Source organism: Heloderma suspectum, chromosome 6 (genome assembly GCF_057233095.1).
Source record: "Heloderma suspectum isolate Gila_16-S chromosome 6, 16-S_ref, whole genome shotgun sequence".
Lineage (NCBI taxonomy): Eukaryota > Metazoa > Chordata > Lepidosauria > Squamata > Helodermatidae > Heloderma > Heloderma suspectum.
Genome location: NC_139463.1, coordinates 127755686 through 127767054, shown reverse-complemented (window position 1 = coordinate 127767054; position 11369 = coordinate 127755686). Strand labels below are relative to the sequence as shown.

The 11369-nt window shown below is 51.8% G+C and overlaps 1 protein-coding gene across 1 annotated transcript in view; it reads left to right on the top strand.

The window, feature by feature from the left end:
• The first annotated feature begins 505 nt into the window (after nucleotides 1–505).
• Nucleotides 506–11369, top strand: part of NLGN2 (neuroligin 2) — a 31533-nt gene continuing 20669 nt past the window's right edge. The window contains exons 1-2 of the mRNA XM_084806737.1: nucleotides 506–1058; nucleotides 9606–9662. Of these exons, the coding sequence (XP_084662863.1) occupies nucleotides 593–1058; nucleotides 9606–9662 (523 nt within the window). The 5' untranslated portion in view covers nucleotides 506–592. The remainder of the gene's footprint in view (nucleotides 1059–9605; nucleotides 9663–11369) is intronic.

Here is an 11369-nt window from a genome sequence, read left to right as displayed (position 1 = left end):
CACCCTGCCTCTACACTTTTGTTCCCAGTTTCCCCCGTGGGGAGGAAGTGTGAATGAGTGTAACTGTGTGGAAAGGTCCACAAACAAAAGAGGATCTGGAGATGAGGAGGGAGCTGTATCTTGGAGAAGATGGGAGGCGTCGATGCTAGGGAAAGCAAACTGATTAGAGTGGTGGGGCAGGGGGTGACAGGAGCAGGAGGAGGTGCTTTTCTTTCCGAAATGAGTCCCTCCGTCAGCTCATCTTGTCGGTTACCTTTTCTCTTTCCCCTCTGATGTGCCCATTCCTTCAACTCTCTCCTCCCCGTCTCTTAACCTGTAGGTGCGTTTCTTGAGTCCGGCTGGATACTGCTTGCTCTGCTGGGCCACGATGGAACGCAACAGATGCCTTTTCTCTGCCAGAAAGCCTCCCTGTGCTTCCCGCTAAGACCGCCGGGTTTCCTAATCCTCCCTGCTCGGGCCGCAGCCTCTCCTGGTTATTTTCTCCTCCTCCCCTTCTGCTGCTGCTTGGGTCAGTCGCCTCTGTTTCTTCCTCTCCCCCTTCTGTGAAGAACATTCTTTTGTTCTCCCAGCATCCATTGCCCCCACGGCCGCCATGTTTCTCTCACCCGTGAGTTTTGTCCCTCGGATGCTGAACATCCGGACGGGCTCTGCCCTCCTTTTTTGGCTTTTGGGGTTGGCCCTGCGCTCGTTGCCCGTCTCGGGGCAGAAACCTGAGGACAAGTACCCCGTGGTGCCTACCAATTACGGGAAGCTCCGTGGGATCAAGAAGGACCTTAACAACGAAATCCTCGGCCCGGTGGTGCAATACCTGGGGATCCCATACGCCACGCCGCCCGTCGGGGAGAGGCGCTTCCAGCCGCCTGAGGCACCAGCTTCCTGGTCTGAGGTGCGCAACGCCACAGCCTTTGCTCCCGTCTGCCCGCAGAATGTCCATGGCATGCTTCCTGGCATCATGCTCCCCGTCTGGTTCACTGACAACCTGGAGGTTGTGGCAGGCTACGTGCAGAACCAGAGTGAAGATTGCCTCTACCTCAACATCTACGTGCCCATGGAGGACGGTAAGAGTGCCGGGGGAGGGAGAGCGGATGGAGCTGTGCCCGTTGTCTTACCCCCTCCCCCCGCAGCAGGATGGGCACCTTCCTGGTCAGAGCCCCCTGACCACGAGAGGGGGAGCAGTTCTCTGGACCCAAGTGCAGCCCCTGCTCACTCCAGCCCTTGCCTCACTGCTAACCGCACCCCGCCCTGCTACCCTGACACCCCTCAGACTGGTGCACCCCACTTCTTCATGCATACCCTGAACTCAAGCCTCATCTTCCTGGAACATCCTGACATCCACATCTCACCTTTTAACTAGGGTAGAACCTGTGCACATGACAGCATTTATTTCTTATTTCTTATTACATTTATACCCCACTTATTTATTACAAAGTATAATACATGATGACATTTATTACACTTCTTTCCCTCCTCCAAGGAGCCCAAGGTGGCTCACAGGATCCTTCCCTCCCTTTTATCCTCCCAACAACGACCCTGTGAGGTAGGTTAGGCTGAGAGTCTGTGGATGAGCCAAAGTCACCCAGTGAGCTCCCTGGCCAAGTGGGGACTTGAACCCAGGTGTCCTGAGTCCCAGTCCAGTGCTCTAACCACTACAGCACACTGGCTCCAGCCCTCCTTCACACGGGAGCATGCAAAGTTGGGTTTCCCCTCCTGGGGCGGGGTGGGGTGGGGTTCCTCCAGGTGGTGAAAATCCCAGTCCTGTGAGCGAGGCCAGCGCCCCCCTTCCTCAGTAGCTGCACCGGAGGGAAAGGGGACGGGGACACCTCTGGGCCAAGCGGGGCTCTGCCTCTGAGCCGCAGCCGCTCCCCACGCAGCCGCCCGCCCGCCCTGGGAGGCTTCTGATGCACAGCCTGGGCGGCAGGGCTCTGGTTCTAGGGACAGAGTGCCCTGTGCTCAGCCGGGGCACATCTGAGGAGCCGAGCCACAGGCGCTGTGCCGAGCGTTCTGCCTGGCTAGTGAGAGGCGGGCCGCTTTTACACGTGTCCTCCTGCCAGCAGGCCAGCCAGAGGCAACCGAGGCAAAGGCAGCAGGATCTTTTGCCGGCTGCCGGCCCCAGCTCTGTCCTTGTGTGAGGAACGTAGGAAGTTCACATAGACCCAGGTCTGGTGATTGGCCCATCTAGGCCAGGGGGGCCTCAGGCCCGGGGGCCAAAGTCAGCCCACTGGGATTGCCCCGATGTGCCTGCCCCCTTCCCTTGGCCCTGCCCCCTTTCTCATGACCACCCCTTGTGGGGGGCTTCCTGGCTGTTGCACAGTTTCCCCCCTGTTCTAAAAGGTCAAAAGGCCTCTTCTGACGCACAGTTGCAGGCAATACTAACTTTAACCTAAAGTATGCGGATAGTTTGGGTACTCTGGATCTGCCCCCTTTTGCCTTTGGCTCCACCCACCACTGGAATGTGGCCCCCAAGGGCTTCTCCAAAATGGAACCTGGCCCTCGTGCTGACAGAGGTTCTGCACTCCTAATATAGGCCAGTGTTGCCTACTCCAGGCGTGGCAACCTGGTGCCTTTCAGTTCTTTTGGATTCCAGTTCACATAAGCCCCAGCCAGCATGCCCTATGGTCAGGGATTATGGGAGTTGTAGTCCAGAACATCTGGGGGGGCACCAGGTTGCCTACCCCTGGTCTGCTCTGACCGGGAGAGGCTCTTTGGGGTTTCCTGCCGGGTTCTTTCCTATTACCTGCGCTCAGATCCTTTTGTAAGTGGGACTGACTTTGTGCAAAGCATGTACTGACCTCCCCCTTGTAATGGAAGTCCTATTTATAGTAGGGATGGGGAACACATGTCCCTCCAGATGTTCTTGGACTGCAACTCCCAGCATCCCCTGCCCTTGGCTATGCTTGCTAGAGCTGATTGAAGTTGCAGTCCTACTACATCTGGAGCAGTACACATTCCCCAGCACTGATGTACAGAGATTTGGCTGCTGGGACCTGAACCATAAACCTGTAATTCCTAAGCGCTCACCCCATGCCTTCCTGCTTGCCCTAACCCCAATCCTTCACCCCATATTATCCCAGCTGTAAGAGCTTGGCTGAATTATTCACCCCCTATTGTTTCATTCCCTACTTATCAGTCTGCTTTGACCTCTCCTTTCCCCCTCATTTCTTGTGCGGGGGTGCCGTGGGGAGCGCACACCCTTTTCGGATCATCCTCACACGATCTGTTTCCCATAATGTTTTACTCGTGAAGATGGAGAGGAGGGGAAGGGGGAGGATAAAGCTAGAGTCTTTGGGGGATGTCGTTTGAGAGAAGCAGGGAGACTTTGTGTCGAGCAAGATCCAAGCTGTTCCTTCTGCCTAACATTTTAAAATAAGGTCAGCCGGTCCACTCCAGAAGAACCCAGGAGTTCTGCTCCCCAGCCTCCCATCTCTCCTCTGTGTTGAAACGCACTCATTTTCCCTTCCAAAGAATTCTGTAATCCTGGGTCTCCATCTCACCTCTTCCCCATGTTTTTTAACCTTGTTGACTTCCTTCCCCCATGCCCCGAGAAAACCCAGGCGCCCCATTTCCTAGTTGCAGCGTGACCCCCGAGGTCCCGTGCTTCCCTCCTGCGGGGCCCAGGCATCCTAGCTCCCCTTCCGCTAGTCCGTCCCCTTCGTAATTACTTCGCACTCCCTGATTCACAGCTGCTGGGAAGTAACCCCTAGAACCCTCCTCCCCTGGTTCCCAGGAGGCCCGTGACCCCTGGCTCCTAGTCTCTCTGCACTGGCCCTTAGAGTTTCTCTCTTTGTGCCTGATAGGCAGAAGGCCAACAGGTGCAGTGGCCCCATCATTGCAGTTCCATGCTAGTCAGAGGTACACAGGTGGAATTTCCGCCTGCCTCTCAGTTGTTACCACCGAAGCCCTGTTTTCATACATAGAGTTCCCTGGATTGCTGCTGCCCTCTGAGCGTCTGGGAGCTATTGCTCTTCCTGTTCCTGCTTTCCCACCCCACCCTACCCTGTCCGCAACGCTCTCCCGGAGAAGGCAGGCTCCCAGAATCCTTCGCAGTGCCCCCCGAGAGACTCTTGAAACCTAACCTCGCTTCTCCAGGCTCATTCCTGCTTTCCCTCGCTCTGCCGTAGCCCGCCCTTTCGCCCTGTTTCCACATAGCACTGAAACCCCCCCCCCACCCCCGGCCATCAGAGAATGGCTGGGGCGGGGGTCGTTGGAGGTGAGAGTACCCGGGGTGATTGGTCTGCCCCCCAAAACAGGGGTAGGGCACGGCGGGAAGGAGGAGGAGCAAGCCCTCTCGGTTGCCCCCTCCCCGCCTCCCCTTCTGCCTCCTTTTTGCAGCATTGCTAAGCCAGTTGCCTTGGCAACAGAAAAAAAGGGAAAGAATTGCATGGAAAAAAGCAAAAGCAAATCCCAAACGGGTAGGCAGAAAAACAAGGCGACTGAGCAGCCCTTCCTTCTGCTCCCGGAGCACCCTGTTCTGGAGCTGGTGAGGCCAAGGACTCTTCCCCCACCTCCCCCCCGGCCGCGTTTCTTCCCCAGCCCTCTTCCTCCTCCCCGCTCCGTCCCCTGCATCTGCTCACTCGTGTCGCACGCTCGTCCCAGGTGCTGCCCCAGGCATTGCGGAGAAATGTCAGCTCCCACTGGGGCGTTCGCTGGCTCCGCTGCCCGCCTGAGGGGTGACGACAGCTCAGGTCCCCCTGGAACCAGAGCGCATGGCGGGACCCCCCCGCCCCCGCCTGGTTAGCCTCCTGTGGCCGGGCTGGGTGGCAGGGGTCTCAGGGAGCCAGCAGGCAAAGGAAAAGAGAGGTGTGACGGGAATTACGTTTTGCTGGTTTGAGCAAGAAAGAATGCAAGTGGCAGCGTTAGGCAAGGTGAGGGATTCCTTAATTGAAAGAAGGGAGGGAAACGCACATACGTGCATGCACACACACAAACCCCCAAACCAAACAACTGTTTTACTCTGCTCCAAAAACAGTCGCATCTTAAGATACATATGCAAGACAACACCGCTAACAGAACCCCTGTGTTATTATAGTGGAGCCTCCCCTAACCTGGTTCCCCTCCAGATGTGTTGGACTACAATTCCCAGTATCCAGAGGAGGGTACCAGGCTGGAGGAGGCTGTGCTAGCAAGAGAATCACTTTGGAAGTACTGATGGTGATGATGGTGATGATGGTCACTCGCTAAAGAATCTAGTTGATTAATTGGATTAATCGATCGATTTGCAGAACAATCCTGTGTGTGTTCACCTAGAACAGCCTTCTTCAATGTGTTGTGCCCTCTACAACTCCCATCAACCCCAGTCAGCACAGCCAATGGGCAGGGATAATGGGAGCTCAAATCCAAACCCTCTGGAGAGCACCACGCTGGGGAACGCTGACCTAGAAGTAAGTCCCGTTGTGTTCAGCGGGGCTCACTCCTAGGGGAGCGTACATAGGGACGCAGCCTAAATCTGCATGAATGTGCATATGACCAGGAGGGAGATGTTTTGAGAGAAGGCGCCATCTTAGAAGAGGCTTTCCCTCACTCTCTCCTGCGGGAGAGTGGAAGAGGAATGCCACTTTTAAGATGCTGCTGCTTGCCGTCCGTGGTGTTTATATTTATATTAACAATAATTAATTTTGGGGGGGGAATGGGGTGCCTGATTATGCAGGGATGCCTCTTTGGTTAGATAAAAAGTTTTCCCCTCAATTAATTGAATTGATTAATCTATTAAAGGTTTACAGCTTGAACACAGCTGCTGCTGCTGCTACTACTAATATTAATAGAGCAATAATTAATTAATAATTACTTAATTATTAATAGAATCAAAGAGCTAGAATAAACTAAGAGACCCATTCCCATTGTGGTTATTCAGGAATGTGGGAGAGGCGCTCTGCTTATGCTCGCAAGTGCTCTCTTCACACTTTCTGGAGCAAGACTCCAGTGCTGATGTCTGCTCTGGGGATCTGTGGCTGAAACTATGCCCCTCCCTTCACACTCGCATCCCCATCTCCTTCCAAGGGTTGGACTGGAAGCAAAGAGGTGGAAGCATAAAAATGAGGGGAGGAAAGACGACCAGCTGCATCCTGCCCTCTAATGGCTGGGCAGTTCCTGCACCTAGCGCCTGATAATAGCAAAAGAGGGGTCCACGCGTTCTCTTCACCTAGTGGCCAGCCGGTGGCCTGTGGGAATCCCCCAAGTAGGACAGGGGCACAACAGCACCCTCCCGCCCATGTTCCCCAGCAACTGGTGTACAAAGGCAGACTGCCTGTGATACCGGAGGGTGCACAAAGCCATCGGGACCAGTAGCCACTGACAGACTTCTCCAGGAATTTGTCCGAGGGCGAATCATGCGGGGGCTTTTGGGAGGGTGGGATCAGCCTTCCTCCAAACCTAATATTTCTCTCCTCTGTAAGCCGCATTGAAATGAATTTTCCCAGGGGAATGTGCCCTGCATGCGGTTATAACTATGTATACACCATCCTTCGTCACCCTGGTGTCCTCCAGATGCATTGCACTGCAACTCCCACCATTGCCGATAGCCATGCTGGCTGGGAATGATGGGAATTGCAGTCCCACACATCTGGGTGGCACCAGGTTGGCGAAGGATGGTGTATACAATTTGTTACACTGTTTGTTTTGGGGGGGGGAGAAATTTGGGGAATGGATTTTTAAGAGTTTCACGGATGCAGTGATGGGGATGTGAACGTTTGGGGAAATGAGGTAGGAAGAGATCACCAACACAGATTTCCTCAGCACCTGGAAAGGAACAATTGGATCTTTGGGGTAAAACTGGAATAGTTTATGTTGCCGAGTATAGCAGTTTCCTAAATGCTTCTGCTCGACATGATCTAGGTGTCTAATTGTACATCTTATTTTTGGAGCCCAGTGGATATAAATTGGGGGTCAGCAATTGGCAGCCCCTCTGGAATCCACCACCATCACTGAGGACCTCGCAGCTGCCACCCAAAAGACCTGAGGGGTATTTGGAGTGGATGGTGGCGGGGCCACAAGATTTTGACAGCAAGACACCGTCGGGGGGCCGGGCCTGTGGGGGGTTTGGCCGCCCCACCCGTGCTGCTCTCCTCCAAGTAGCCCCCCAGTAAAATTAGTTGCTGAGCAAAGATATAATCAAGGTTGTAACTCAGATGTGTGTAGATATTTCATTTGAGGGTTATTTCCCCCCAGTTTTCAACTAAGTTCATCTCAGGACCAGAGCCTTTACACACCATAGGCTCAAAAGTGATCTCATATTCATGCTCTTCTTCCCAGGGCACCCTGGGAATTGTAGTTCTGTGAGGAGGGGCTAATCAGGATGTTCAGTACTCTCACCAGACTACAGCTCCCAGGATTCTTTGGTGTGTGTGTTTGCGGGGAACCCAGGACGATTATAAACATGGGGAATAGATACATCATCAGATTACTGTGAATGGGAGAGGGAGGAGAGGCTGGCCGGTGGGGCCCATGGCATGGAGCAACCAGCTCTCAGGCGTTGGCAAGAGAGGAGCTGACCACGACTCCTGACGGTGGCACATGGCTTCCATTAAAGGCTGGTGCGATGGGAGGCAGATGGACCTGACCTATCATGTGGATTAGCATAGGGTGGTTAGATCCCCCTCCTTCAGCACTGTTGGCCCTGCTGATCTGAAGCACCTTCCTTTGGGTCTCAGTGTAAATGGCTGTTAATCTCTGGAACGGCATACAGCAGGAATACTGAAAGAGTTTGAGGACAGGCCCCCATGCAGTGAGCTGGGCAGGAGAGGAATGGCGATAGGCAGGCAGGCAGGCAGAGCGAGCAGGATTTGTGGGGCTGTTCCAAGAGTAAGGGTGCCCAGTGTAGCCGGGAGATGGCCTTCAGGTTAAGGGGGGGTGTCAAGGGGCATTCTCTCCAAGTCACCATTCTCTCTCTCTCTCTCTCTCTTTCTGTTTTTCTCTCTTGCATGCTCTCCCTCCCTTTCTCTGATTGGGCTCTTTATTTAGCTGTGGCTGCTCCAGGGTGAGTTGCCAGCCCATGAAAAATCCTTCTGACTTAATCTGTAGATGCCAGCTTCCCCATAACATAAGGGATGGATGGGGGGGGGGGAGAGACACACACACAGAGAAGAGGTGGAATGACTTTCCATCGTATTGCCCCAGATTGCACCAACGGAGCTAAGCAAGATATATATTCCTTTCATCTTTGTCTCTGTGTTCCCCCTCTGTCTCCTGACAGAGCCCTTCCTTCCCGCCCGACTGCCTTTATGTACAGTCCACCATCTATATAACAGAGGTGGTATCTTGCATCCCCCCCGCCCCCCACTTCTGCCTCGCTCTGCATTGCTCTGTCACCTTTTCTCTCACCTTTTCAGTTATTCTTGCATCATGTAGTTCCAGAGCTCAGAAGGGCCTGTTTGCATTGAGGCGGGAGAAAGAAAAGAACCACTCCCAGTGTCTGAAAGAGGGGTCTTTGCATCACCTTTGCCCCTCTTCCGCATGTCGCAGGGCAACCATCTGGCCATATTGGGAAATTCCAACTTTCCACATTTCCAGGGACTGGATCAGCGCTGGGGGGAACCTGAGGATGTTCCGACCAGCACCAATCCAGTCTTTCTCCATCTTTTTCTGCCTTGTCTTTGGGCCCTCTCCTTTTTGCACTAGACACGCACTTTTGTGGCATAAGCCTATGCTTGCTAGACAAAAAAGTTCCTACAATTCCCAGCATTCCCCAGCCAGCCATCACTAGTGGGACTTTTTTCTGTCTAAAAAAGCATAGGATTGTGCCCTTAGGCAACTCTGTATTCCTGAAGGCCCTTTCTAGGAAACCAAGAGTCCCAGCTCAGCACCTCTGTGGCCTCCTACTGCGCTCTTGGCTTTAGCCCAAGACGTTGAGCCATCTCTCTAGCACACCAGTTAAAAAGAACTCCTTTTGACACAAGCTCCGTTTATTGCATCGTGCTTTTTATTGCTGCCTCCTTCCTATCCTCTCTCCTTGCCCCCTCCATACTCCTTCCTCCCTTGCTTGCTTGCTTGCTTCCTTCTACCTTTCTAGTAGCAGGACAGCTGTGCCTTTGTCAGCTGCACAATGACAGACAGGATTTCAAGAGGTGCATCACTTTCCCATCTCCATGCCAGGAAAACGCTGCACCTCTTGAAATCCTGCTTGTCGTCCACCTGTTAAAGGCACAGGAGCCCCAGCTAGAAGAGGTGGTGAATCTCTCTTCCTCCATCTCCCTCTCTCCCTCCCTTTCTGTCTCAGAATCAGCCCCATTCTTCAGCCCTGTGATTCATGAGATTGCGAGACAAAACTGGTTCCATCCATTTCAGAATCTAACCCAAATGTGTGTCCCCCCGCACTGCCCCGCAACCTGGTTCCTCTCTAACCAACCTTTAATTTCCACAGCTTCCGATTTCTCTGTATTTCTGTGTCATACTTTTTTCGGTGGGGGAAAAGGAAAAAAAGCACACAGACACATAACACACACATACAAACCCAGAAAAAAAAAATCTAAAGATTGTTTGTATTTTGCTAAAAAAAAAAATTTGCTTTTTCCCCTTTTTGATGAACCAAAAACGATCTCTTTTTTTCTTGATCTTTCTCTCTCTTTTTTCCCCCTGTCCCATTTTTCTTTTTTCTTCTTTTTTCTTGCTCTTAGGTCCGCTCACGAAAAAGCGTGAGGAGGCGTCAACTAACAATCCCACTCCAGATGAAGGTATTTTTTCTGCATGTTTCACAATCTTGCTTTTTAAAATATTTTCCTTTTTTTTTTTTTTGGTTTTTACTTCTTTTTTTAGAAAAACCAGAACAAATGATATATAAACTTTTGACTCCCCCTTTTTTCCTTTTTTTGGTCTTCTCTTTGAACAAAAAGCACCCTTTCTTGTTTTCCAAAATCATCACAATTTTCGCCAGAGATTCAGTTCCTCCTTTCTTTACCTGTCCCTCTTTTTTTTTTCCTTTTTTTTTGGAAGGGAAAAATGCCCCCTAATCCAACTAGGCCAATAGATGGAGGGGTTGAGATGATTTTTTTTATTGTTAAGGGAAGTGTTTTATTTGGGTTTGGGTGCTGGGTTGGATGAGGGTGGGGTGGGGGATATTCCACAAAATCAGGCTGATCCCAGCCTCTTTCCCAGCATTCCTGTCACCTACTAATTCCACATTAGAATTTAAAGTGGATTTTTGTGGAGAATGGGTCATGGGTGTGTTCACCTCTTTCTTGGCAATTCAAGTGTGGAAAGGGGGAAATGTGAGAAAAGTATGAATTTTATGGAAGGGGTGAGAAATTTGTTTGTGTTCTCCAATTACAATTTATTCATCCAGCTTTTGTATACACTCAGAACTTTTATTTACTTTTTAAACTCAGGATGTCACTTAATTAGCTTTGCTTCCTTTAAAGCCCCCCCCCCCCGCCTGTGCTCTTAATGCCTGCAAACAGGCAAACATTACAAGGGGAAACTGAGAGAATAAAAAAGGTTGCGACCCAAGATACCTTGAATTGTTTTGGTAGGGCATAGTTTTACTCTGTAGTATGTTCATCAACATGAGAAAATATTGTGTTTCCCAAGAGGCAATGTGTTAGCCTGAATCACACTGCATCATGGAAGTTGTAGTCCTATGAGACTGAAGATGCAGGATAGTGTGATGATAAAGGAGTCAGCAGCTAATTTCCCTTATGTTTGAGCCCAGCCTTACCCAACCTGATGCCCTCCAGATGTGTTGGACTACAGCTCCCATCATGCCCAGCCAGCATGGCCAGTGAGAGTTTCAGTCCAATGCACCTGGATGGCACCAGCTTGGGGAAGGCCGTTCTTGCCTTAGCTGCATCATAGGAGTTGTAACCTGACATCTAACCACGGTGCATCATGGGGCTTGTAGTCTGACAGGGCTGAGTGAAAGAGGGGGAAATACAAGCCTCATGGTAGATGTAGTCCAGCTGACATAACATCCCATAAGTTAGAGCTGAGCAACAGAGATCAGAAACTACAACTCCCATAAGGCACTGGAGTTGTTTAGCAACAAGGGCCAGAGAGTCCAAGAAACCTGAAGGACGCGAGCAACTACATTGGGCCAGGGCACCATGGGGAAAGTCATCCAGGAGAACACCCAGTTTGGGGTGGGGGAATGGAAGCTGTGGTTAAGAATTATACTTCTCTTGTGGCACTTTTAATTGTTTGGTTAACGGGAAACACCACAGTTACTCGTAGGAAACGTGGCCCAACGGAACAGAGGCCGCCATATTGGGAGGAACATAGGACACCCGCCTTCTCCCCTCCGATTGTTTGTCCATCATCTGCTCACTGCTGCTTACCGTGACAGGCAGTAGCTCTCCAGAAACATCTATCTGATCTCCTGCTAGCCTCTTTAAAACCGGAGATGCCAGGTGATTGAAGCCGGGGCCTTCTGTGTGTCAAGCAGGAGC